The 24,452-nt window shown below is 37.0% G+C and overlaps 1 protein-coding gene across 2 annotated transcripts in view; it reads left to right on the top strand.

Annotated features, from left to right (window-relative positions):
- The window catches only part of TXNDC11 (thioredoxin domain containing 11), a 70,936-nt gene that overhangs the window by 17,043 nt on the left and 29,441 nt on the right, over nt 1–24,452 (top strand). The window contains exons 5-7 of one of the 2 annotated variants that reach the window (XM_044659067.1): nt 8,251–8,257; nt 14,145–14,212; nt 16,889–16,982. In XM_044659067.1, coding sequence (XP_044515002.1) covers nt 8,251–8,257; nt 14,145–14,212; nt 16,889–16,982 — 169 coding nt within the window. The remainder of the gene's footprint in view (nt 1–8,250; nt 8,258–14,144; nt 14,213–16,888; nt 16,983–24,452) is intronic. The other variant, XM_044659076.1, reaches the window with a different exon arrangement.

Here is a 24,452-nt window from a genome sequence, read left to right as displayed (position 1 = left end):
ATGCTTTAGCTTTTCAGACATCAAGAGGAAAAAATTCAAAGGCAATATTTTGTAATAGTCATTAGTTAACCAGCTCACATGAAGCTCCAAATTAGGTTCATTATAGGGCAAAAAGAATAATTAAGAAATTGTCAAGAAAGACTCAAATTAGAAAATGAACACATCTAGCCAGGGTTGTCGTGTGCCTTGCTATAGAGCAGGTAGAACCTCCCTGGAGATCTATGATTCTTCTTGCTGTCCTTTCTTCGAGCTTGTAGAGAAGCACATGCCAGTTACTTAATAAAAGTCGCAGTGAGGCCAGCTACTTTTATCTTGTTTAGGGGAAAAAAGTCTTTGACCCATTCTTTTGTCTTAAGAGTTAAGTCAATTTAATTTCATGGTGAAAAAGAGGTTTTTGATTAAGTCTTACTCCAGTTTCTTTTCAGTCCTGTACACAGATTCCATTGTGATATTCCTCAAGTGTGTAGGTCTCATTTTCAGTGACTCCCCATTTCTTTTAGGATCAAATACAATCTCCTTTCTTTGTCATGGAAAGTCTTAATCTGTTTCTAGGGTGCCTTTATTCATGTATTACACATTACTCCACTTTACACAGGCTGCTCTACTTGCTGTCCTCACACACAACCTTCCATCTTTTGCCTCTAGTCTTTGCCCAGGCTGTTCTCCACTTTTGGAATGCTTGCCTCTTCACCTTCACCCCTTGTAATTGCTCACTTCCTTTAAAGCTCAGCCTAATTACTACTGTTAGCATGAGGCCTTTATTTCCCTAATCTCTCCTCCCTCCCCCACCAGGGCTTTTCCCTCCAGAGGTTATTTTATCTTTGTATTTTCCTACATGTATATGTGGTGTTTGCTCCCAGTAGAATGTTTTGACCAAAATATATATCTTGTTCTTTGAGGTCAGAGATTTTTTTTTTAAATTTGTGTCCTGAGTGCCTGGCATATAGGCATTTAAGAAATGCTTGTTAATTAAAGTAATCCAGGACACTGTATTTATATATTATCAGTATAGTATTGCTCTAAATCAGTGATTCCCAAAGTGGGCACCACCGCCCCCTTGTGGGTGCTTCAGCGATCCAGGGTGGGGCAGTGATGACCACAGGTGCATTTGGGGGCGGTGAATAACTGTAAGGGGGCGGTGATAGTATGTGACAGGGGGGCGCTAAGTAATATTTTTTCTGGAAAGGGGGTGGTAGGCCAAAAAAGTTTGGGAATCACTGCTCTAAATGCTGGACAGGGGATGGTGAGATGGTTATCTAAAGTTAAAGATTAGCAGTTGGTTAATAAAATGACTTCATACTTTTAAAAATGTGATATGTAACTTTAATTAGGAGTGACAGAAATACAGAATGTAGGGGAAAAAATGGCCAAGAAAAGGTGATCTATTCTTAGAACCACAAGAGGGTGTACAAACCATCTGCTAAAATTTACAGATAGCTACAAGTACTATACATTCAAGAGAAGTATTTTTGCTTAACCAGTAATGGACATTTGCTCTCCTGGCAAGCTTTAATCCCTAGAAAACAATCTATATATAATAGTGGCTACTCATTCTATCAGGTATAAGTTAAATTTATAAGAATTTTAAATATGAAAAGTTTTGTATAAATTTGACTCAATATAAACAGTGGATATCTTGACAATTGGATTCTTTTTTACCTGTATTTTTGGCAGTTATTAATGGATGAGTGAGAAGAACTGGGATACAAAAGCCAGATAATGGATGATTTTGGCCCTTTAGCACACACAGCATTAGGATGAGAGTCAATCTATACCCAGTATAGCCCAAAGTCTAATTTTTTTTTTTTAGTGAAGAAAATAGTAAGTTGACTGTGTTAGGTATAAGCACATACCTGAGCAACCTGGTTTGTTTTTAGACTAATGTTCAAAAATATAATTATTGTGTGACTGAGAAAGGATTCAATTTGCCTGTTTTTAATTAATCAATTTCTACATATTTGCAGTTGAGCATACTGGAGTCATAAAATAGTTTTCATGCTTTTTGGATGGGTGCGTTTGCCTTCTTTCACATCTCCCTCTTTCCCCAGGGGAGGATAAAAAAAAAAATAGCATTTGCCAGAATCCGTGATACAGGTTTTGAAACTGTTGTTTTCATTTCTCAAAAATAACCTAGCCCCATGAGAAAGGCAGAATTAAATCTGGCAGAGACTATTGCAAAATAGAAAACTAACTAGAACAAATTAGAAACTTTTAATGTTGAAGAATTACCAGGAAACTAGACAGGTCTTGTCTTCCCATCCCTTATATTGTATCTTTTTAAAAGTATTGATTATGTTATGATCTCAACACTGTTATGTTTCAAAACTCTATTACCATGACATTATCGTGAATATTTGCCAAATAGTCACTACTTAAAATAGTATAGTTAGCATTATTAGTTAGTAGTTAGTGTTTTGTGGATTTTTTCCTACTGTTTTTTCCTACAATTTTTAACTTGCAACCTCTGAGGCATCCAGAAGAGTTGTTTAATCTGACCTAATTATCTTAATTTATTTAGCAGTAAAAAGGATGTCTCTGTGAAATACTTTTTGCAGGTATGGCTGCTGAATTTTAAATTTGAACAATTTGAAAACTATTTGCTCTATAGAGACAGTTTCAACTAGGATGTTAAATAAAAAATATATTACCCATCTGGAATGGCAGCAGTTATTTCAGTCATGAAAAACCTCTCAGGCAATTTTTGCATTGTAGCAATATACCAGTTAAAAATTTGATCATTTTTCATTTAGCAAAGGGTAATAGAGCAATCTCTTTAAAGGTTTCCTTGAGACCTGATAGTGAAATGTGTTGTTCCATTGTTTTCACACAAATATAAGGAAATTGTTGTTCATTCGTTTCAGTCATGCCTGACTCTGTATTAAGTGACTTGCCCAGGATCACATAGCTGGTAGATATCTGAGGGTACATTTGAATTCAGATCTTCCTGACTCCAGGCCTAGCTCTCATTCACGGGGCCACCTAGCTACCCCATATAGGGAAATACATATATAATGCCTTGTTTGGTAGAGGTTACATTTATGATATAAAGAAGCTTAGCTGTAACATTAATCTTGTTTAATTTCTAATCATGGTATAGTCATCACTATTTAGAATGAATTTAATGGTTTATGTAGATCTGTAAAATGAATGCGTTATAGTTTTGAATTTGGGAGTTGTCAGAAGTTTGAGAAAGCTTAAGGGTAGATCTTGCTAGGTTTAAAATAAGTTTCTTTTGTCTTTCATAACTAGTGCTAGTTTGCATTTAAGTGAATAGAGGACAGGACAATCCAGTTAAAGTCTGCCTTTGACAGGTGCTGGCTGTGTGACTTTGGATAAATCACTTAGCCTCTTAGTATTCTATGTCATACTCCAAGTCTACAAGTTGTAGAGCAGCTGCTGGCCTGTATTGGTAGAAGAAATTCCATCACCTGGAGGTCCCAATACTAGTAAAAAAAATTCCCAAAATAATTTAGTTAAAAACTGCTATCCAGAAATGTAACACCTGGTCGGCTTTTTTAACCATTACTTCCTTCTTCTACTGAACAGTGATAACTGATGTTTATAAAGTTAAACCTGAGACTCTACCAGAACATGACATGCTCTCTGAGTCAAAAAAGAAATTATATAATTTTATATAATTTTGTTTTAATGAGAATCAACATTACTTAGTGGCTGGAAAACTGGCCTCAGTAAGAAGATGTTGGCTTAAGTCCCATCTCTAGTACATGCTTGCTGTGCAACCCTAGACAGATTGATAAACTTTTTAGTGTCTTCTCCTGCCTGCCTCCCCTCCTGACTCCAGGCCTGGTGCTCTATCCATTGTGCTACCTAGCTGCCCCCAAGTTACAGAGCAAGTTCCCTCAATTACTTTTTATTCTTGTAACAATTTTGGGGGGGTAGACTAGCTCATAGTATTATCCCTACTTTACAAATGAGAAAACTTAGACTTAACAGAACTTAAATGGTTTGCCCAACTAACATAGCTCTTGAAACTGAGAATTCTGCTTTAAATTCCAGAATTCTTTCTATTCTACCACGTCATTCTGCTAAACTGAGGTTGACAGACAGTTAAGCACCAAAAGACCAGAATATGAAACATTACATTAAATTAGTTTCTGATTTTTAATCTATGTTACGAGAAGATCTTTGGTTTCTTTTCTTCTCTTCACATGACTTTGTAGACAATGGTACCATGATGCTAGAAGGCAGTAGATGGTGCAAAGCTAGAGTGCTGGAGCCAGTACTGGAGTCTAGAAGCCTTTGTTTAAATCCTTCTTTCAGATGCTTCCTGGTGGTCTGACTGGCAAATCACCTAACCTTCTTTAGCATCCTTTTGTTCAAAATCTCTACCTGCCTTCCAGAGTTGTCGTGAGGATCAAAAGAGAGAAAATAGGGAGAGTGCTTTGGAGACCTGAAAGCCTGATATAAAGGCTAGCTAGTATTGTGATTATTCTCTAGTCAGATATTGCCTCTGATATGTAGCTATTTAAATGCTGCTTCTACTTCTATTACTACTACTAACCACTACTAGCTACTATTACTACTACTTCTTACTACAACATAGTTTTAAACCCTTGCTCTGTGAGTGTCATTAAAAAATTAACCTTCATCAGACCTTTTCCTCTCCCCCAGCTTCTAGCTTAGTGAATGTAGTTACATAGCTTTATATATAATAGTTGCATCCCCGATTCATTAACCTCTTCCCTCCCTAATTTGTTAATATATGCACTCAGTGAAATAAATTTTCCCCTTAGAACTGCTTTGGCTGCATCCCATAGGTTTGGGTAAGAAGTCTCATCATTGTCATTGTCTTCAATGAAATTATTAATTCTTTCTATGATTTGTTCTTTCACTAAATTATTTTGGAGAATCATATTATTTAATTTCCAATTGATTTTTGGTTTGCCTCTCCATGTATTCTTATTAATAACTATTTTTATTGCATTATGATCTGATAAGGTTTCATTATTTCTGCTTTTTTGCATTTGTTTGCCACGTTTCTATGTCCTAGTATATGGTCTCTCTATTTGTGAATGTTCCATGTGCTGCTGAAAAGAAGATGTATTCCTTTTTGTCCCTATTTATTTTTCTCCATATATCTATTAAGTCTAATTTTTCTAGGATTTCATTCATCTCTCTTATCTCTTTCTTATTTATTTTTTGGTTTGATTTATCTAGATCTGACAGGGGAAGGTTGAGGTCACCCACTAGTATAGTTTTACCATCTATTTCATCCTTGAGCTTCACTAGCTTCTCCTTTAGAAATATGGATGCAATACTGTTTGGTGCATACATGGTGGAGTACTGATATTTCTTCATTATTTATACTGCCTTTTATTAGAATGTAATTACCTTCCCTATCTCTTTTAACCAGATCTATTTTTACTTTGGCTCTGTCAGAAGTCATGATTGCAACTCCTGCCTTCTTTTTCTCAGTTGAAACCCAATAGATTTTGCTCCATCCTTTCATTTTTACTCTATGTATGTCTGCCTGTCTCATGTGTGTTTCTTGTAGACAACATATGGTAGGATTTTGGTTTCTAATCCACTCTGCTATTTGCTTCCGTTTTATGGGTGAGTTCATCCTATTCACATTCAGAATTATAATTATCAACTGTGTATTCCCAGACATTTCAATTCTCTCTCCTTGTCCTGTCCTTTCTTCTTTCACTATTTCCTTCTATACCAGTGTTTTGTTTTTAATCAGTTCCCCTAATCCCCTCCCTTATTGTACTTCCCTTTTTCCCCTTTCCCTTCTTATTCCCCTCTTATTCTTCTTTAGGATCTTTTAAAGCTATTCCCTCCCTACCTTCCTAGTGTTACTTCCCTCCCCACCAGTCCTTTTGTTACCCTTCTACTTCTCTATAGGGAGAGAATCAATTCTCTTCCCTCTTTAAGTTGATTTCAATGCACTTAAGTATTAAGTATTTCATCTCTCCAACCTCTTTACCCTTCCAGTGGTCCCTGTTCGCCCCACTCGCTTCTTTATGGAATATAAATTTACTCCATTTTGTCTGTTTTCCCATTTTTCTTAATATTATCTCCTTTTTCCCCCTCTAGTTTTGTATATATTTATACATACATACATATACATATGTGTGTGTATACATATTATCTTGACATTTCATCCTATACAGTTTGTCACTATTTATTCTAAGTAAACTTCTTCTAGTTATTCTGTTGATAATAACAATTTTTAATACTTGCCAATATATTCTTTTCTTCTAGGGATACAAATCAGTTGAACTTATTGGATCCCTTAAAGAAAAGATTTTTCCCCCCTGCTCTTTTAATTACCTTATGGTGATTCTCTTGAGTTCTGTGTTTGGGCAGCAAACTTTCTGTTTAAGTCCGGTTTTTTCTTTATGAATGCTTGGAAGTCTTCAATGTTATTGAATGACCACACTTTCCTCTGCAAAAATATAGTCAGTTTTGCTGGATCATTATATATAATAGATAACTTCATAAATGCTTGCATAAATGAATTTATTTTAGAGCCCAAACATGGTCATAATCCTAAAAAATGTTAATGCTACAATTCTTTGGGTATAGATTCCTGATTGCTTTAGCTGATCTGGAAATACATTTGATAGATTTCCAGACTTTTTATTATAAAGATATTTTATTTCACCAATTACATGTAATAACAAATTTCCAGGTAAATTTTCTGAAGTTATATGATTTAAATTGTCTCCCTTCCTCTCTTCCAGAGCTGGCAAGCAATTCTATCTTTTTGAGACATTTTTGATGACTTTCATTTGCATGAAAATCTACATGTAAACCTTAATCTATTTTCTTAAAGCACATGATTTGCATTAGAAGTAATAGTGGGCTCTGCTACAAATCAGAATTTTAAAGTCACTTGTAAAGTAGGTCAACAAGTATTAAATTGTGTGCTGCTTTACTTATTTTTATAGACATTCAGAGTAGGAGAGGAATTTGAAGGAGGAGGAATAGCAACTACATGAGTTGGAAGAAAATAGGGAAACATAAATTGGGGGAATCATTTTGATCAAAGGCATAGAGAGATGAGAACATATGTTAAGTAGTAGAAAAGAGCATGGCTGGAGAGATAGCAGTTCAAATTTATTCCCTGATTTTTATCACTTTTTTGATTTTGAGCAAGTTGCTTCACCTTCCACGGGTTCCAGTTTCCCTGATCAGTCATTTAGCCTTTATTAATTGAATACTATATGCCAGGCATTGTTGCTGAATGCTGGGGATGCAAAGAAGGGTAAAAAACAGTCCTCTCAAGGAGCTCACAGTCTCTTGGGAGAGATAGCATGCAATATCTATGCATTGTAACAGTTAAACTTAAAGTAAGCTGTGGCACAAAGTCTGGGCATAAGAATTTCAGCCTCTTCAGCAAAATTAAAACCCTGAATGAGGGGGACAGCTCCTTTTAAAAAACTTTGGGGAGTATAGAATAAAGAATAAGACTTTATGGTGAGGAATAAGTTGTGATTGGTTAAAAGAATTGAAAATAATGAGTGGTGGAATTAGTTTTATTGGTTATGGAGCTGAAATTTGGGGGACAATATGATTGGTAGGAAATTAGGAATGAACAGTGATTAGCAGAACTGGATTTCTAAACTTAACTCCTTATGGGCCAGCTGAATTCTGAACTAAGTTCGGAGATGAAAAGCCATGACTTAGGCAGCAGTAGGACAAAAAAAGTTAATTATAAATAGGTTCAATTTTTTAAATTTAAAAAAATTTGTAAAGACAATCATTCTGATCATTTTAATATTAACAAGATATATAATAAAATTAGTAGTAATCTTAGAGGGAAGAGTCTATGTTTAAGGAAGTCTACGAAAGGTTTAAAGTGGGACTTTCTAAAAAAAATAAAGCAAGAAAGTGGGAATTTAATTTAGATTTGAAGCAAGGTAGGAGATAAAGATGAGGAGGGAGAGAGTTCTAAGGTATGGGGAAAGCCAATGAAAATACATGGAACCGGAAACGGAGGTTCTTGTTCAAAAAAAGCAAAGAAGCCAGTGTCACTATATTTCATGATACATAGAAGGTATAGAAAAAGCCTGGAAATGTAGAAAGAAACCCAAGTTATGAAGGATTTTTAAAAGTCAAAAAGTATATTTTATATTTAATCCTAGAGGTGATAGGAAACTATTGGAATTTTTAGAATAAGAAGGGAGGAAGAAAGCTAATGTGGTCAGGCCTGTACTTTAAGATTGCTGTGAGGGGCAGTGAGGTGTTTAGTGGATTGAGAGCCAGACCTGGAGATTAAAGGTCCTGGGTTCAAATTTGGCCTCAGGTGCTTCCTAATGTGTGACCCTGGGTAAGTCACTTACCCCTAGACTCTTAGCCCTTACTGCTCTTCTGCCTTGAAACCAATTGATTCAAGACAAGAGAAGAGTTTTGTTTTGTTTTGTTTTGTTTTAAAGATTACTTTGATAGCTGAGTAGAGGATAGATTGGAGTAGGGAAAGATTTGAATCAGGGAGTCTAACCAGTAAACTATTGCAATAGTCCAGGAATGAGATAATGAGAGTCAGTACCAAGGTAGTGATAGTGTCAGAGGAGAGGAGAGGGATATAGGAGAAAGGTCACAAAGGACGTGGTATCAGGAAGACTCATCTTTAGATCTGTGTGACTCTGGACAAGTCACTTGATCCTGTTTGCCTCCCTTTCTCATCTATAAAATGAACTGGAGAAGGAAAGGGGAAACCTCTCTAGTATTTTTACCAAGAAAACCCAAAATGGGATCACAAAAAGCTGGACACTACTGAACAACAAGAGAGACAGAGACAGAAAGAGAGAGAAAGAGAAGAAGGAAGAAAGACAGAGACGGAGAGACACATACACAGAGAGAGAGAGAGAAAAAGGGAGAAAGGGAGGGAGGAGAGTCAGTGACACTAAGGATATAGAACAGGAAGCCTGTGGTAGTACCCTTGATAATACTGAAGTTCAGAAGCAGGTAGGGGGTTTGGAAGAAAGATAATTCTGGGCCTATTAAGTTGGAGATGTCTATGACTGTGATGATGAACCTATGGCATGGGTGCCTGTATAGACAGAATTTACTCCCCAAGACTCTTCCAACCCAGCTCATCTTACCCAGCATCCCATTTGTGTGCTTATGCTGCATGAACACTGCATGAATGGACGTGAAAACATGGGGGTGGGGAAGGATAAAAGTTTTGGTGTGATATTGCCCTCTCTCTGTTTCTCATAATGTGGCTGGGGAGCCTGGCTAAAAGCCAGGTGGTGGTCAGTTAGGTTAGATTAGGCTTTACTCTGCTTTTTCTATCTTTGGTGATTATTAATAAAACTCCATCTTTAGCAATTATTAATAAAACTATGGAAATTAAGAACCTGGAATTATTGTTATTAATTTAAATTTAAATTTTACATGCCAAAGATGGCATGCAGAGCACTCTGTGAGTATGGGTGCCTCCCTCCCCCCACCCTCCCCCCAAATTCATTACTAGAAAGGCAGAGGGACTCAGGTGGAGCTGCTCCCTTCCCCCTCTCCCCCATATCTAAGGACATTTTTTCACATCCCTGCCCCTTTGCCCAGCAGCCAATGGGAGTGCACAGTGGGTAAGGTGGGCAGCTCACAGGCAGCAGTGCTGGAGGGGAGCTGAGTGCTCAGGCCATCTCCTTCCCCCTCTACACTTGCTGAGGACATTCCTCACTTCACCTGGCCCTCTGTCTAGCAACCCAGTGGAAGAGCTTCCTCTCTCCCCTGGGAGGGGTAAGGGGGGTGGTGGTGATGCAGGAACACACAGCAAAAGCCCAGGGGCAAGGGACAGAGCACACAATCTTTAAAAGGTTCACCATCACTGGTCTTTGGGACATCCAGTTGAAATGTCTCGTTTGTAACTGAGATGGGAGACTAGAGATCAGGAGAGTTGTCTCATAGAGGTGATTATCAAAATCATAGGAACTGATGAGTTCACCAAATCTGAACCAGGTAGATAGAAAAGAGTCACTAGCACAGAGCCATGACTAGTAGGTGTGAGATGGATGAGGAGTTAGAAAGAGCTATCAGCTGGTTAGGAAGAGAGCCAGGCGTCACAAAACTTAGAGAAAAGAGCATCCAAGAGAGGAGTGGCAATGTCAGAGACAGAAGAAAGGTCAAAAAGGATGAGGACAGAGAAAAGAGCCCTTACACCTCTAGCTCTGTGATCCTGTGCTGGAGAGGTTGTAGAGCAAACTGAGAAAGAGCACCAGGAATGGTTTGGAGCAAAGGATTTTGATATTGGAGTATTACACAGGGACCAGGACTGGCTTGGACTACTCTTATTTAGTGGAGGCCTTAGAATTTTAGGAAGAAGATTTTTGTCCTGATTGAATATTTAAAACTAGTAAAGGAGGTAGAATGATACAGTAAAAAAGCCCAAGTCATTTGGATTTGGGATTAAAAAGCTCTTGATTCAAATATTGCCTCAAATGAAGCAAATGAAAAGCTACAATATATACCGATTCAAAATACACCTTTGAAATAATGTCATGCTGTGGGTACCCTTTGGCTGCAAAGAGGTTTCTTAACATCATCTGGTAAAACATTGCAAATGCAAAAATTATACATGAAATTCTATTAGCTTTCCAACTATCTGAAACTCTGGCTGTAGTACATTGTTCTGCTCACACAGGTGGAACTGACTTTCTTTCGAGAGGGAATCACCAAGCAGATGTGCTGCGAAACTAACTGCTATAGAAGGCCCTGAATTGATTTGGAATTTGACAATCATTAATGAAGCAGATTTATCCCTGACATGTAATGAAAAAGGGATCAAGAAATTGAAACAAAATTTTAAAGCCAAACAAATTAATGGTGTAGGGGTAGCATCAGAAGGTAAGCCAATACTTTCCAAGAATATTTTATCAACAAATGTGTCAATCAGTACATAAAAATGGTCATTTGGGAACACAAGGCATTGTAGATTTGGTAAAAAAAAAAGTATGGATAGCCCTTGCCATAACAAACAACGCCTCCAAAGTCTGTGCAGCTTGTGCAACTTGCTAAGCGTAAAATCAACATATATTTCAAGGAAAGGTGTTTGGGGGATGTTACACACCATTTGAACACCTACAAATTGGTTTTATAACAGTGCCAAAAGCGAGACATTAGAAATTTTGTTTAGTGATAGTAGACCAGCTAACAAAATGGCCAGAAGCTTTTCCAACAGCAAGGAATACAGCAGTATTTGTAGCCAAAATATTACTAAAAGAAATCATGCCTTGATTTGGTTTACCAGCAAGAATTGATTTGGACAGGGAAACACATTTTACAGATTCGGTTTAAGTATTACACCAAAATTTCATGTACCATGCCACCCTCAGAGTTCAGGACAAGTGGAGAGAATGAATAAAGAACTAAAAACCATGATTGGCAAATTATGTACTGAGACACATTTGAAATGGCCTGATGCCCTCCCATTAGCATTATTTTACCTTTGAAGTAGGCCAAGAGGAAATCTACACATCTCACCACTTGAGATGCTATTTCATCATTCACCAACACATACAAAACCATCCATTCAATCCTGCATATACTTCGCTGCTGGGAGAAGACACTAATATTGCTACATACATTAGAGACCTGCAAATCAAGATAAAAGAACTTCATGAGTCTGGAGCCTTAGTGGAAGCTGGACCAAAAGACTATTCTCTGTATGATTTGAATCCCGGAGATACAGTTTATATAATAAACTTTCAGCATACTGGAGGAACTCAGCCAACCTGGGAAGGTCCATTTCAAGTACTTTTAACAATCCTTACAGCAATCAAGATAGGAGAAAAAGCATCATGGATTCATTGTTTGAGTGTGAAGAGGGTACCTTCTATTGAAACTGACAATCGGGAATGGCATCACAAAGACTACTATAACTGGACAACTGGACACTATTTTAAAGGACATTGAACTTATATTTTGTGTTTTAATAAGAGGTTTTCTTGTACATAAAGATTTAAAATAGAATGAGGAATGGTAAGTGTATAGGTATTTAGGTATAGGATTTAGGATTTGTGTTTAAAATGATTATTATTTATATACTTTTATAGGAACCGAATGATATGTAAATGATAAAGTGGTTCAAAGGGTTATAAGTGTTGATCAACACCCACCTCAGAGGGGATATAAGTTAAAACTTGCACTTTGCAAGATTTTGTTTTGCTTGCTTTCTTTTTCTCTCTCTTTACTTCTCCCTGTTTCTTATATAGAATATAGAATAGTTGGTTGTTTTTGTTTTTTTTGTAAGATCTATTGGGGAGCATATTCTCCCAAAGGATCTCAGAGGGGATATTGTTATTAGAGAGTGTTCTTAATTTCACTCTGTCTCATTAAGAGCAGAGTTTCTATGTTAAAGGAAGTTACTTAATCTCACTCTGTCTCTTTAAGAAGCAGTAACAGACAGCTCTCGCCCTCTGTCTCTTTAAGAGACCAACTATAAAAAAAGGAGTCAGTTAAGAGGGGACTCCATTTCTCTGACTTCTAAGAGAGCAGGAGTTCTTAGGTGTCTGTCACTGTAGTAGGCAGTTTCATCATTTACAGTTTGGATTCAGATACTGGGTTTAGGAGGTTGGAAGAGATAAAGACTTATTGATTTAGATTAGGCAGATAGATAATTTAATTTTAGGTAGAATGGTTTTAGTCAGACATGCTTTGTCAGGCAAGAAGATCCTGCCCAAGAAGGCAGTTAAATTTAGGGTTTCTTAGAGATTTTAGTATAGGGTTTAGATTTTTGGGCATAGTTATATGATATAAGAGCTATAATCTCCTGTTTCCTACCTCCTATTACCTATCCTAACCTCTCCTGTGAATAAATAAGTGTTGGTGGTTTACCAGACTTATCTCAGTAACTTATATCAAACTCATACCAATATTTTTAACCCCCAAAACTGTATTGCTTTGAGAAATCTCTTAACTTCTCAAAGCCTCAGTTTTCTTATCTATAAAATTTGGGTAAAAAGTACTTTTATTTTTATTTTTTTTTATTTTTTTAAATCCTTACCTTCTGTCTTAGAATAAATACTATGTATTGGTTAGAAGACAGAAGAGCTGTAAAGGCTAGGCAATGGGGGTTAAATGCCTTGCCCAGGGTCACACAATTAGGAAGTGTCTGAGGGCAGATTTGAACCTAGGACCTCCCATCTCTAGGCCAGGCTCTCAATTTGCTGAGCTACCCAGCTGCACCCCCAAAAGTACCTTTCAAAACTATATGGGTCAGCTAGGTAGCACAGTGACTATAAGGCCATGCCTGAAGTTGGGAGGACCTGAGATCAAATGTGACCTCAGATACTTCCTAGCTACGTGACCCTGAGCAAGTCACTTAACCCCTATTGACTAATCTTTGCTCTTCTATCCTAGAGTTGATACTAAGACAGAAGATAAGGGTTTAAAAACAAAATAATAGTGCCTTCATTAAGACTCAAATGAGATTATGGGTACAAAGTACTTTGTAAACCTGGAATGCTATTTAAAGGTCAATCATTAAAGAGGGAAGTTAATGGCGGACCAAAGCATCTGTATTTGAATTAGTGCCCTTTGGAATAGGTGTTCAAAGTTAAGTGAAATAAGATTTGACTCTGTATAAATAGGAATTTTCTTATGATTAGAAATCATAACAGAAATATAAGCTGGCTTATGAATAAACGAATTCTCCAACAGACACATATTGAAAGGACAGGACTAGGTGACCTGTACAATCTCCTGCAATTCTTTGATTCTGTGATACTAAGTAGAGAGATTCTTAATCAGAGGAAAAGTATGGTGAAGGAAAATTAGTCTGGAAGCCATGTGTAGGAAAGACTGAAAAGGAAGAGACACTAGAACCAGAGGGACCAGTTAGGAATAAATTGAAGCAATTCAGAGATGAGAAGATAAAGAGCCAAACCAAGGGAGATGGAACTAGGAATGAGTTAGACTCAGGAGAGAGACAAGATCCAATTGGGAAATATTTAATAAAATAAATAAGAATATAGTAACCCTTAGATAATGTTAATTTGTGGTGTTCTAAGTCAATATGCTGCCTCCAGGGATGCTATTCTGTTTTAAGATTGACTGTACTGCTGTAAGACATATTGCAGGAGGAAATACTCAAAGATCTTTGTGACAGTGTTGTCAAACTAGAAAGAAGATTCAGAGTTTTTTGTTTTTCTTTTCCCCCTCAGGGTTTTGAGTTTGGGGGACTTGTGAGAATGTTTGTGTCCTTAGAGAAGCTAGTATGGCAAAACTATTTGGGGAAAAGGTAGTAATTTCAGTTTGGAAGTGGCACAATTCTTTAACTCCTTATTTTTTAGCATGGCAAATAAATGGGTACTTTGCTATGTGTTGCAGCTCTTCTCTGAACCTAGATTTTAATTATATTTTAAGGTGTAACATTTCTTAATTTTTAGAAGAAAATTAGACCAGTGATTCCATCATTATATGTAAAGCTATCTATGAGCAAAGTCCCCATGCTAGTCTATTTTGTTGCTTAAAGTCCTAGAGTTACCTAAGGTACTAGCTAATATGTTAAGTAACTTACTCAGGATCACACAAGCAATGTGTATCAGAGGAAAGACTTGATCCTAGTTTTCCTGACTAGAGGGAGAACTCTGTCTACTACACTATCCCCTTTTTATGTTAGCTTATATAATTTTATATTATTATTATTATTATTAAAATCCTTAGCTTCTGTCCAAGAATCAATATTAAATATTGGTTCTAAGTCAGAAGAGAAAAAGGGCTAGGCACTTGGAGTTCAATGACTTGTCCAGGGTTACATAGCTAGGAATTGTCGGAGGCTACATTTGAACCTAGGACTGCTCATCTCCAGGCTTGGCTTTCTGTCCACTGAGTCACCTAGCTGCCTCAGATTATATAACTTTAAAAGTTAAATTAAAACATATCCATTATAGAAGCAATAAACACACACAATCTATTTTTGTTTCCATAATAAAATACAATTACATCTTGCCATTTAAGGCTTTCTATAGTCTGTCTCTAAACTTTATCTTTCTGACTTTATTTCATATGATTCCAGCCAAGTTGTTGCCTAAATTTGGCATGCTGTTTCTTGCCTTCATGCATTTACAGAGACTCTCCTTCATGCCTGCACTCCATCCTCATATTTCTTTAAGGTGAACTCAGGTGTGTCTTCCTATACCCCCATCTTCCTGCTTGGAAAATTCTTTTCCTTTTGAATTTTCAAAGAGCACTTTGTCTCCTTTTGTCTGTATCACTATGCTGTATTATCCTTGAAAGAGAGGTCCCCAGTAGGAGCAGGAGAGAGACAGAGAGAGTGTGCGTGACTTATTGCCAGATGCCACCTGCTACCACATAAACTCCAGAGCTTCCCTGTTAGCTTTAAGATCATATATACAATTTTCTGGCATTTCAGACCCCTTATAACTTCTTATCTTTCTGTGCTTCTTGCACTTTATCCTCTTTCCCTCACTTCCATGTACTCTGTGAGCTGGTTATACTGGCCTTTTTGCTGTGTATGAGAACCTGACTATTCCCCATGCCAGGAATGTTCTTGTTTCTTACCTCCACCTCCTAGCTTCCTGGCTTTCTACCAACATTCAGCTCAAATCCTACCTTCTGCAGAGGGTCTTTTCTAGTCCCTTCTCTCCAACCATTACCTTCCCTTTATCCCATATATCTTGTTTGTATGTAGTTGTTTGCATGCCATCTCTCCCCATATAATGTGAGATGTGCTTTTCTTGAGAACAGAACTGTTGTTTTTTTTCTTTTTTTTTGCATCCCTAGCATTTAACAGTGCCTAGCACTGTGTTTAATAATTGCTTGCTGACAGATTGATTAACCGGTTATTCTAGTTATGAGTAGCCGTGCTTGGACACAGCCCCAGCACTCCCTCACCTTTCAGCTCAAGCAGGATCATTTTCTTGATCAGTTTTCCTCTGGGTTTAAGAATAGTATAGCAGCTCTGGATATGGCCAAAAGACTAAAAATGCAGAAACTCTTCCCAGCTTGGCCCTACCCCAATCTGAAATTCACTAGCTTTCCTTCTCTCAATCCTGAGTTACTGCATTTACAGGATTGTATAAAAATCATTGTTAGTGATGGTTTACTGTAATTGTATCAAATAGCATAGATACATACATAGATGCTAAAATAAGATATAGCTGCCTAGGTATGACTGGAAGCTTTGGGTTTGAATTCTTTCTTTCCTTCACAGCCCCCATCCCAATAAGAGGGGAGAATCAAGAAAAGACCAAAAAAACCAAACCCTATTTGGACAGGTAGAAGGAGTTGGGAATTTCCCTGGATAGTTCTCCAGGAAGAAGGTGAAGCAAAGGGACTTAGTGCTACAGTCATTTTGCCAACTGTGTACTTCTGATTTGGGTTCATCTTCTTTTGCCTGTCTCCATCTGCCCATGCACATTTGATAAAGCATCTTTTGTCAGAGCTCAATGTGTTCTTGTCAGTGCCTTGCCTTTGTCCTAGGTCTGATCATTTCTTCTGAGTTTGGCAGGAGAAACATGGAACTGAATGTGGCCAAATGTCCTTATTATTCTCCACCTCTCAGTATAGCTCTTCTGCTTGGCTTCCTGAAAGGAAGCATTTGGGAGGCCAAAAGCTTGGAAACCTAGAGGACTTTAATAATGTCTATACACAGACATTCTGCTAGTCTACCTCATCTCCATAGTAGTGTCTCTGGGGTAGGAAGAGCATCCAGATTCAGCATAACTACTTGTGTATATGTCATAGCCCTGCTAATAAGTTTAAGGGGAAACACTATGGTATATTTTATCCCTATAGTCTAGTATAGGGCTTTAAATATACTAGCTGCTTAATAAAAGTTTGTTGAATTGAATCGCACATGATCCTTGCTTTAAAATCCCTACAGTTTCACATTAAATATGTTTATGATAATGTAGGACATTTAGCTAGCTAATTCTTACTCTTATTTTTGCAGCCTGGTGTACTTGGATATTTTGAGTTCAGTGGTTCTCCCCAGCCTCCTGGTTATTTGACATTCTTCACTTCAGCCTTACATTCATTAAAGAAAGGTAAAAAGTTTTATTTAAGACATTAAACACTTCATATAAAAACTTAGAGTGAAGCCATTCTCCTTTTTATGTATGTTCTATTTGTTTTTAAATTTTGATGGATGAGTATTACTTGAAATAATGAAGTGGATCTAAATGCGTCTATCAAATAAATTGCTGTTTTGTATGTAATTATTCAACAATGACCAAAAAGCACTATAGTGATAATTTAATTATCACTATATTAATTATATCACTATATTAATTAATTATAATAAACTTCATTATTTAAAGTATCCATTTTTAATATCTGCTCTTGCAATTGTTTAATCCAATTTCTCCAAAACATATACCATCAAATAATTAATTCTATTGATAATTTTTGGTAGAATAGGTGCTACAAGGATTCAAGATAATAAACCTTAATCAAAATGTACTGGTGCAAGGCAGCTAGTTACTCAGTGGATAGGAGATCCAGATACTTCCTAGCTGTGTGACCCTAGACAAGTCACTTAACCCCATTTGCATAGCCATTGCCAATCTTCTGCTTTGGAACCCATACTTAGTATTGATTCTAAGAACAGAAGGTAAAGGTTTAAAAAATTTAATAGTGCCAGATTAAATCAAATAAAGGCAGGCCTTTAAGGACTCATTATATGTAAACTTACAGAGGTCTTTCTAAGGGGATAAAATTAATTGAAATCCATACAGAAGGACAGGCTAGTGTAATGTTAGCTGCACAGTTATCCTTTTTCTATTGCTAAAACTTTTTAAAGATTTTGGATGTAAACATGGAGATAGACAAACATAGCTTATGTACGTTGTGTTTATTTTAAAAGAGGGAGAAAATATATCTTAAAATTGTTTTCATTGATTGACTTTAAAGAGATTATAATTAAATTTAGTTGTAATTGTAGTTTAGGATTTTTCAAGCTCAGAACAAACTTTTTCTCAAGAGTATAGTTTGGAAGGGCGAAAATATTTGAATAAATGATTGTTTTTATATACTATAAAAGGTACTTCTTCAGCTAAATAATTAGTCTAGAAAATAATCCTTTATTATAAAGAAAGTATTTTGATATTATAGAGCTTTAACTTCATTGACATAGATATTCACAGATTTTAGAGTTGAAAGGGACCTTGGCAGCTTTCTAGTCTAACCTAAACCTAAAAGTAATTCCCACTATAACTTACTTCATAAATAGTCATCTAGCCTCTGCTTCAAGACCTCTAGAGAGGGGAAACTTCCCTGTGAAAGCAGCCTATTCCACTTTGGGGCAAATCTGAATGTTGACATTTTTCCTGAGAGAGAGCCCTAAATGTGTATCTTTGCAACTCTAAACATTGCTCTTGGTTCTTCTGTCTGGGGCCAAAGAGAGTAAGTCTAAGTACTCTTTCCCATGAAAGCCCTTTATATATTTGAATACAACTATAGAGTTCTCTTTTCCAGGTTACATATTTTTAGTTCTTCCAGCAAATCCATTTATTTGTGGTCTCAAGATCTTTCACTATTCCTTTTGCTATCCTTTGCAGCTTATCAGTGTCTTTCCTTTTTTGTCCCTCCCTCTTATTTTCTGTCCTAGAATTGATACCAAGTGTTGGTTCTAAGGCAGAAGAGCAGAAAAGGCGAGGCAGTTGGGAGTAAGTAACTTACCTAGGGGTCACACAGCTAGGAAGGCCTGGCTTTCTATCCACTAAGCTATTTCACTGCCCTCCAATATACCTTCTTAAACTCTGGCACTCAGTACTGAGCAGAGTATTTTATATTGCTAGCCTCCAGCTGTGTAGATCCCTAAAATTCCTGACATTTTTACAGGACCAGATCACAGTCTTGTATTAATCATCTTTTAATTGCCCTTGTTTCCATCTTCTAAATATAGCTTTTTAAGAAGTCCAAGTTGGTTAGGACCCTATGCATCCACATCAATCTTTTCAGACAATTCTTTTTCCATATTCATGAGAGTTTCTCATGCTTTCTTTTTTTTTTTTTAACTCTTACCTTCCATCTTAGAATGAATATTGTGTATTGGTTCTAAGACAGAAGGAGTGGTAAGAGCTAAGCAATGGGGGTTAAGTGATTTGCCCAGGGTCACACAGCTAGGAAGTGTCTGAGGGCAGATTTGAATCCAGGACCTACTGGGCCTGGCTCTCAATCCACTGAGCCACCTAGCTGCCCCCTCAAATGCTTTCTGCACTGATTTTTCTCTATATAATTTGAGTCCAAAGCCTCTTATCATTTCCTCTGAATCCTTTGAAGCTGTTTTTCAAGAATTTAGGGTCCATGTCAAACTATGTGTACCTTTCCTTTTCAATATCATAAATGCTAGGGGCAAGAGGTTATTTCCATTTTAGCCATCAGTTCTTCCCTGTTATTGAGAGTCATATGCATCCAGTTATAGACTTTCCCATTGTTGCTTCCTTGACCTTTTGAAAAATGAAATTGTCAAATTTTTTAAAAATTTTAAAAAAAATTTTAAACCCTTAACTTCTGTGTATTGGCTCCTTGGTGGAAGAGTGGTAAGGGTGGGCAATGGGGGTCAAGTGACTTGCCCAGGGTCACACAGCTGGGAAGTGTCTGAGGCCAGATTTGAACCTAGGACCTCCTGTCTCTAGGCCTGGCTCTCAATCCACTCAGCTACCCAGCTGCCCCTGAAATTGTCAATTTTTTAAAAGCTTCAATCTATGATTTTGCTTGTATTGGCAACTCCTAGAGAAGAAACTCTTTGAGCCAATGCAAATAGGCAACTGTTAGGCATGTTAGAGAACTACCCAGAGACTGAGAAAGAAGTGAAGTGACCCATTCAGGGTCAGACAGACCTTTTGTGTAAGGTGTGACTTGTACTCATGTCTTCTTGATTCCAAGGCTGGTTCTTTGCTTGCTATGTCATGACATCTCATGTATGGATATGTACACACACACACACACACACCATGTCATAATTGACAGTGCCACTAAATCTTTTGTTCCCAACCTGTTATTTTCCTTTTGAATAAAGTATATTCTTCTGGACCTGTATTCCAGTCATAGGTTTCATCCCACTAAATCTCAATAAATACTTTTTTTTTGCATTTTGTTTTTATTTTCATTTACAAATTCTCCTCTTCCTATTGACATAGTAAGATTAGCGGTACCTCCGAGGTCAGATTTTTCTCTTTGAATTAGAACTTACAGCTCTTCTTGCTTGTTGCCTAAGCTTTGGGCATTTGAGGCTAGGGCTTTCATTATTAGCTTTTTTGTGTTGTCTCCTGTGAACTTCTGACCCTCTCAACAACTGTTCTTCATTTTTCATAGCTTCTTTCTATGAAAGAGGTTCTTAACATGAAGGTCTGTGAATTAGGGTTTTTTAAAAATTGGTAATTATTTCAATATAATTGGTTTCCTTTTTAATCCTTTTTATTTTTGTATCATTATTCCTTTGGAATTGTCTTGGATCATTGTATTAATAAGAATAGCTGAGTCCTTCATGAGGGATCATAATTACAGTATTGCTATTATTGTGTACAGTGTTCACCTGATTCTGTTCACTTCATTTTGCATTAGGACATAAAAGTTTTCTCAGGATTTTCTGCAACCATCCTGTTATCATTTCTTTCTTTTCTTTTTAAAAAAATTTATTTATTTATTTATTTGTTTGTTTGATTTAAGATATTTTTCCATGGTTACATGATTCATGTTTTTTCCCTTCCCCCTAATGTAGACAACGAGCAATTCCACTGAGTTTTACATTGTTTCAAAACATTTTACATTGTTCAAATTTACATTGTTCAAAACCTATTTCTACATAATTAATATTTGCAGTAGAATGATCAGAGAGAGTCTACATCACCAATCATAACCCCATCGAACCATGAGATCAAGCAAATGGTTTTTTTTTTCTTTCTTTCTTTTTTTAATTCCCATTTTACTGATGAGAAAACTAAACTCAGCTTTCTTATTGCCCTTTAAGTGGTCTTTTCATTATAGTATGCTGCATACATTATCTAGACTCCCTACATGTCACTCAGATTACCACAAAATAATAATATAATTCATATTTCTATTGTACCTTAAGGTTACAAAACACTTTACATATTATCTCATTTGATCCTCACAACTCTGAGGTAGGAAAAATTATTGTCCTTATTTTATAGAAGAGGAAACTGAGGCTCCAAGGTGAAAGAAATTGTCCAGGAATACATTTCCCTTTCATGACTATTATTCTTCCCTGTAACATTAGTTTTGGTCATATAAACCTCAAATTGCCTCACAAAGTTCACCAGGAAAACTAATCTAACATAATGTTCTATTCCTTTTATGTGTGGGGAAATGTCATTTTCTCTACTGTATCAAGGTGTATCCTTTATACAATGTACTGTTCTTCAAATACTCATGCCATTTCATATGGGTTAGCTAGCTCCTTCCCCCTGAGTCATGAAGCTAGCAAATGCTTTTCTTCTGCTTCAAAATATCATTCTAAGAAGGGATCTGTAGGCTTCCCCAGATTTTCAAAGGCGTCCATGATATAGGAAAAGGTTAAGAATCTTTGGTGTCTATCTTGGTGTGTGTGTGTGTATGTGTGTGTCTATATATATATATATATATATATATATATATATATATGTGCATAGAGAGAGAGAGAAAAGGAAAGGGAGGGAAGGAGGGAGGGAGAGGGGCAGCTTTCTCTCTTGTCCATGTTTTTTGTTTAGAGCAGAGGTGTTATATACTCTAGCCTAGGCCACATGCAATCCAGATAAAAATGTAATTGGGAAATATTTAAGAAAATTAATAAAAATATAAGAAAACATGATAATACATTTAAAAAGTTAAATCAGTATGCTGCTCACAGGGATCCTTATATGTAGGTTAGAGGCCCCAATTTCTATGAGTTTGACTTTTATTGATTTTCTTTTACATCACTATAATTTTCCACAGCATCCCTCCCTCCCATCCCAGAGAGCCATTCCATAAGCAAGTATTTTTTTTTAAAACCCTTACCTTCCGTCTTAGAATCAATACTGTGTATTGGTTTAGCTCTTGCATGCTTGATGAGCATATACTTTGCTTCCATTTCTTTCCCATCACCAAAAGTGCAGCTGTAAATATTTTGGTGTATAGGGAGATTTTCTTATTAATGGTTTCCTTGGGGTTTAAGCCTAGTAGTGAAATCAGTATGGATATGACAATTACTTTATTTGCATAATTCCAAATTGCTTTACAAAATTATTGTACTGATTCAATGCCCCACCAACAATATACCACTGTGCTAATCTTTTCACTGACCCTCCAACATTGACTGTTCCTGTCTTTGGTCATCATCGCCAATATGTAGGGTATGAGTTGGGAGTGGGATGGGAGTAGGCATTGATATAGCAACAGCCACTGTGCTAAGTGCTTTTACAAATATTATCTCATTTGATTCTCAAAATAAATAACCCTTTGAAGTAGGAGCTATTATTATCCTCATTTTACAGTTGAGGAAACCAAGGCAAGTAGGTTAAATGACTTGCCCAGGATAACACAGCTAGTAAGTGTGTAAGGTTATATTTGAACGCTGTTCTTCCTGACTTGAGGCTCATATAGGTTTGCTGAAAGCTCAGGGCTGTTTTATGTGCATTTTTCTTATTTTGTGATGATCTGAAGCATTCTTTTGTATTATTGTTAATAGTTTGCAATTCTTTCCAGAATTGTCTATTCCTATCCTTTGTGATCACTTATCTGTTGGGCTTTTGGTTTTATGTATAAATTTAAGGCCCTTTTGATTAGACTTTCATTAGATTTGTAATTTTATTTTCCACACCTTTCTTAAAATGTAAATCGAATCAATGTAAATTATGAATAAATTTTCAGTGGATAATGAACTTGTCTCACATCTTGAATTCAGTGGGATCTACCTTGTTCTAATGGAAAGGATAATGGAATAGGGCCTAGTGAATTAAGTTCTGGGTATTCTGGGAAGATGGTGGCTTAGACGGAGCCAATCTTAAAACCTCTGCACCCTTACACACCGAGATAGAAAACAACGTGCTTCAAGAAGAAAGAGGACCAAATCTTACAATGGGACAAAGCAGGGGGAATCCTACTGCTGAACAGCTAAAGAGGTACGCCAAGAAAAAGGCTTGAATTCTTGAACTGTCAGGTCTGAGGGTATAGAAGGGGAATCCCAGGACCCCTCCCCCACATGCTGTGTGGAGTCTCCAGTGGCCCCTGAAATCTCAGGGCAGGCGGGCGCACCAGCCAGAGAGAGGGCCTTGCTGGCGCCAGACTTGAGGAGTTGAACACAGGCACTGGTGAGGTGACTGGAGGAGAAAGCCAGAGAAACACAGCAAAAACACCCAGAAGATGGCGGCTTAGAGAGAGCCAAACCTCACAGGGCAGACCATTTGGCTTCGTCATACCAAGATAGAGAACAAAGGGCTTCAAGAGGAAAGAAAACCAGGGGGCAGCTGGGTAGCTCAGTGGAGTGAGAGTCAGGCCTAGAGACAGGAGATCCTAGGTTCAAACCCGGCCTCAGCCACTTCCCAGCTGTGTGACCCTGGGCAAGTCACTTGACCCCCATTGCCCACCCTTACCAATCTTCCACCTATGAGACAATACACCGAAGTACAAGGGTTTAAAAAAAAAAAAGAGGAAAGAAAACCAGATCAAACACAAGGACAGAGCAGGGGAACCCCACTGCTGGACAGCTCAGCGAAAACACTCCTTGTCCCCCCCCCACACTTTTTTCCCCCTCCCCTTGAGGTTTTAGCCTCAGGGCAGATTAAGCAGTATAGACTAATCCAATCAAGACAGGCTTAATACCATCAATTGGACAGACAAGAAATCTTCAGAGGGCAGAGAAAGTAACTATAAACCCCCAGTGCCAACTGGGGGAAGATCTTTCATCAAAGATCATTAAATCCATCTGCTCAAACTAGCAGAACAGAAAAGTAAAAAATATGAGTAAACAACAGAAAAAGAGAAAAGAAATGACAACTGACAGCTTCTTTCAAGTAAGTGAAAAGAGAGCAAATGAAATAGAAATAGAAGAAGAGAAAGAAGTTCCAGCGAATTGGACACAGGCTTTGGAAGATCTCAAAATTCAATTAACTAAAGAACTTCAGGAACTCAAAAAGCAATCAAGAGAGGTAAGAGAGTCTGAAGACAATTTGAAAAAGAAAATACATGAACTAAAACAAACCAAAAAAAAGTCTTAAAAGCCAGAATTGGCCAGCTTGAAAATGAAGCAAAGAAGGCAAAAGATGATCTACAAAGAAAATCAGACCAGAAGGAAGATGACCAAAAAGCCAGGGATGAAATTCAATCTTTAAAAATTAGAACTCAACAACTAGGAACAAACGACTTCACAAAGCAGCAAAAATATATGAAAGAAAATTTAAAAAATGAAAATTTTGAGAATATGAAACACCTCATTGATTCAACCAAAGATATGGAGAACAAGAGCTAGAAGAGACAATTTAAGAATCATTGGTTTACTAGAACATCACGATAAAAGAAAAAGTTTAAATATCATC

This window comes from Gracilinanus agilis, chromosome 1 (assembly GCF_016433145.1).
Source record: "Gracilinanus agilis isolate LMUSP501 chromosome 1, AgileGrace, whole genome shotgun sequence".
Classification (NCBI taxonomy): domain Eukaryota; kingdom Metazoa; phylum Chordata; class Mammalia; order Didelphimorphia; family Didelphidae; genus Gracilinanus; species Gracilinanus agilis.
Note: the sequence above shows the minus strand (reverse complement) of the source record. Positions and strands in the feature narration are given on the sequence as shown.